Here is a 3,144-nt window from a genome sequence, read left to right as displayed (position 1 = left end):
CCGTCTGACGTCTTGTCCAGTCTGGCGTTCCCAGCTCACCGCTTTGCCCCACCAGCTTCCCCAGCCGGGGATCCTCTATTTCTTTCGGCCCCGTCCCCCCCCCCCCGCCCGATGTCCCCCCTCAGCCCGGTGTCCTCCACAACCCCACGTTTCCTGCCTCAGCCCGGGAGTCCCCCTCCAGCCCGACGTCCCCTCCCAGCTTGGTGTCTCGTCTTAGCTCAGTGCCCTGCTAGCCCAGTGTTCCACCAATCCTACTCCCACCTCAGCTCAAGTAGCAGCAGACTCGAGTGGTTGGGGAAGGGGGTTTATTGGAAATACTAGGTGGGAGGAGGCACTGGCAGGGCCTGCCAGCCAGAGCCACCGGACACAACCAGACAAGGCAGGTCGTAGCTCCCCCGTGGGCGGGTGCTGGAGTCAACGCTGGTGTCGCAGTGGGTCCCACACCATGGAGGGGACAGCCATTGCTTAGCACTGGCACAGAGCTATAGCTCCATCCTGGTGCCAGGCACTGTGCCTTTCCCCTTGGTGGCTGCCTGCTCCCTGCCCGTAGCTGGCAGTGGCTTCAAGCTATAACGGGCACTGACATTGGTACCCGAGACACTGCGGTACTCGCCCATCTCTGTACGAACGTTCTCGTTCTGGGTGATGGTGAGCAGGACCGGGACGGAGAGCGTTACCTCCTTCCGCAGGACTTGGATGCTGAGCGCTGTGCGTGGGGGGATCTTCGCCGGCAACTGCACCTCCACGCGCTGCCGGCGAGTGCTGGTTTCACTGCGCCCTTTCTGCACCGTGAAGATGTTGGAGGCTTCCACGGTCAGCGTGAAGGAGAGCCCGGCTTTGAGGCTAGTGGCATTGCTGAAGTGGAAGCTCTGCCAGAGTGTGGTGCCGTACTCCCGGCTGCTGCTGGCCGCCAGTGCCTGCTCCGACTCTGTCTCGTTCACCCCCTCAATCTCATCCACCAGCACCTCCCGCTCCTCCTCCACCCGCTTCTGCTCCCAGAGGAGACGTGCTGAGACCAGGGGCCGCCCGGGGCGTAGCGGACGCAGGTGGGACAGCCGAGACTGAAAGTTCAGCTCCAGTTTGTAGTCAGCGAGATGCTCGCCAGGCCATGCCAGGCAGTGCCAGCCGCCCCGGCTGGGATGCTGGTAGAGCAGCCAGACGCCTCGCTGCACTACGTGGGAGGCCACCCGGTCGTTGAAGTACCCATACGCCAAGTTGGTCTCCTCTGTCACCACCTTGCAGGCGCCTTGGAAGTTGGGGTGCTCGTAGAGGGTGATCTGGGGGTCCCCCAGGTCATGGTGCACAAGGCGCAGTGCTGAGAAGCTGTTGGGCCGATCCACAGAGGGGTACTCGCCCTCCTCAAAGGCATGCGGCTCGCCCTCATATTTGGGGTCCGTGTAGGCAATCCATGGCTGCCCCTCCACCTTCAGGGAGGCGATGCAGTTCCCAAAATCCAGCTCGTGCAGGTCAGGCACGTCACAGGTGAACTCTCGGCTCAGCCCCTCAAAGTTGGCACGCTCGTACACCGTGATCCGGTTCATGGTGCCACGGGTGCCTGCCCCTGCGAGGGCACAAAGTGCGGCACGTCCCCTCCTGTGGGCTCACGTGGATGCTACAGGAGACCCGCGAGGAAAGCCCAGCCAGCAAAGGGAAACCTTGGCACCCCTTTAACCCTTGTCCTCTGCCTTTCCTTTGCCCACCTCCGCCTGGTCCCCGTGTTCTCACCTTCTGTGCTGGCAACACCCCACAGCTGTGCCTTTTAGGAAGCGGTGGTGGGACCAGGGCGTGCTGTGGCGCAAAGTGAAGGCGATGACAATGTTCATCCCCACACCCTGCACCCAACCCTGTCCCTGCTCTGGTGTTGGGGAGCCAGCCAGGCCCCGCACGGCGGTCGACACACTGGGATGCCAGCCGGTCCCACAGACCAGCCCTGCCGGAAAGTCCTGCTGTGCCCCAGGCACGTGAGGCTCCGTGCTGAAGAGTCACTGCAAATTATCAGTGATGCTTCCGCCCTGCCCACGCTAATTACAGTGTGCATTGCCGGTGGGGCAGGAACTGCTGGCTCACCCCAGTAGGGTGAGAGGGTATCGTGGTGGGGCAAACCCACGCCCTGAAATAAGAGTCTCTGGAACCCTGGCGATCCCAGCAGCTGGACATGGACACCTAGCATGACAGTGCTGCTTCAGCCCTGAGGATGGCTGGGGCAGATGGGGACACTTCTTCCCCCTTGTCCCTTCATGGGCAGGACAACCACACACCAGGGGTGGCCAAGGCACTGCTGGAGATGGGATGCTGGGCACAGCCAGACGCTGACATCAAGCCAAGGCACTGGAAGGCAGCCACTCCAAGCACAGCATGCTGGTGGTTTTCTCTGGGCTCCATGCAGGTTCCCACAGCACAAACTGGAGCTGGCCTCCCCAGGAGCTACTGGTGTGGGGCACAGGGCACGTGCACTCCCTAGCTGGCACCCCGCTGCAACAGGGCTCAGGCAGCTCAAGGGTTCTGGGGCAGGTTAAGCCTTTGATTTCTTCTGGCTACATGCCCTGTGGCTGCCTCATCCACTTGTCCACACAGCCCTCAGCAGCCCAGGGCTGTTCCCAAGGTACAGTGCATGGAGCAGGGAACTACAAAGCTGACATGAAAAGCTCCCATTGGGGTACAGCTGGATCCTGACCCACCTCTTGGGGACAGTAAGGTCCCCCCAAAGCCTCTGGGCTGAAATCTGCCTCTTGGGGCTGATAAGCAAGGCCAGCCCTGGCTGCATGGGGTCCCCCAGTCCCACAGGAGTTTGGTACAGCCTGTGGGCACCCACATCCTGTGGTGGAGAAGGATGAAGACTCCATTGCTCCAGCAGCCTGTCCCCCGCAAGTCACCCAAGAGAGGAACCCAGGTGACCCTGAATTCCTGAACCCTATCCCCTTCAAACCTCTCTCCCCCAAAGCCCAGTGCCACCCCACACCTCACCCCTCACTTGCCCGCTGCCAGTGCCCCATTTCCCCTGTCTGCAGTGCCAGCGCTGCCAGGGTCTCCCAGTTTATTGCCAGATGTCGGGGCGGTTGGGGTTACACCAGACAAACGCTACGGGAAGCAGTTAGTGAGTGGGGGGCCATGGGGGCTCCGGGCAGGGGCCAGGGAAGGGCTGTC

At 62.1% G+C, this 3,144-nt stretch overlaps 3 protein-coding genes across 3 annotated transcripts in view; all 3 read right to left on the bottom strand.

Annotated features, from left to right (window-relative positions):
• The window catches only part of QARS (glutaminyl-tRNA synthetase), a 7,282-nt gene extending 6,820 nt beyond the window's left edge, over positions 1–462 (bottom strand). The window contains exon 1 of the mRNA XM_008632373.2: positions 443–462. Within this exon, the coding sequence (XP_008630595.1) occupies positions 443–462 (20 nt within the window). The remainder of the gene's footprint in view (positions 1–442) is intronic.
• On the bottom strand, positions 289–3,143 carry LOC103614336 (epidermal differentiation-specific protein-like). The gene has a single exon (XM_008632265.2). It carries the CDS (start codon positions 1,539–1,541, stop codon positions 483–485), a length of 1,059 nt encoding a protein of 352 aa, XP_008630487.1. The 5' UTR covers positions 1,542–3,143; the 3' UTR covers positions 289–482.
• The window catches only part of SLC6A8 (solute carrier family 6 member 8), a 4,108-nt gene continuing 4,026 nt past the window's right edge, over positions 3,063–3,144 (bottom strand). The window contains exon 12 of the mRNA XM_008632372.2: positions 3,063–3,078. Within this exon, the coding sequence (XP_008630594.2) occupies positions 3,063–3,078 (16 nt within the window). The remainder of the gene's footprint in view (positions 3,079–3,144) is intronic.

Source organism: Corvus brachyrhynchos, unplaced genomic scaffold, assembly GCF_000691975.1.
Source record: "Corvus brachyrhynchos isolate BGI_N302 unplaced genomic scaffold, ASM69197v1 scaffold4, whole genome shotgun sequence".
Taxonomy (NCBI): Eukaryota; Metazoa; Chordata; class Aves; order Passeriformes; family Corvidae; genus Corvus; species Corvus brachyrhynchos.
Note: the sequence above shows the minus strand (reverse complement) of the source record. Positions and strands in the feature narration are given on the sequence as shown.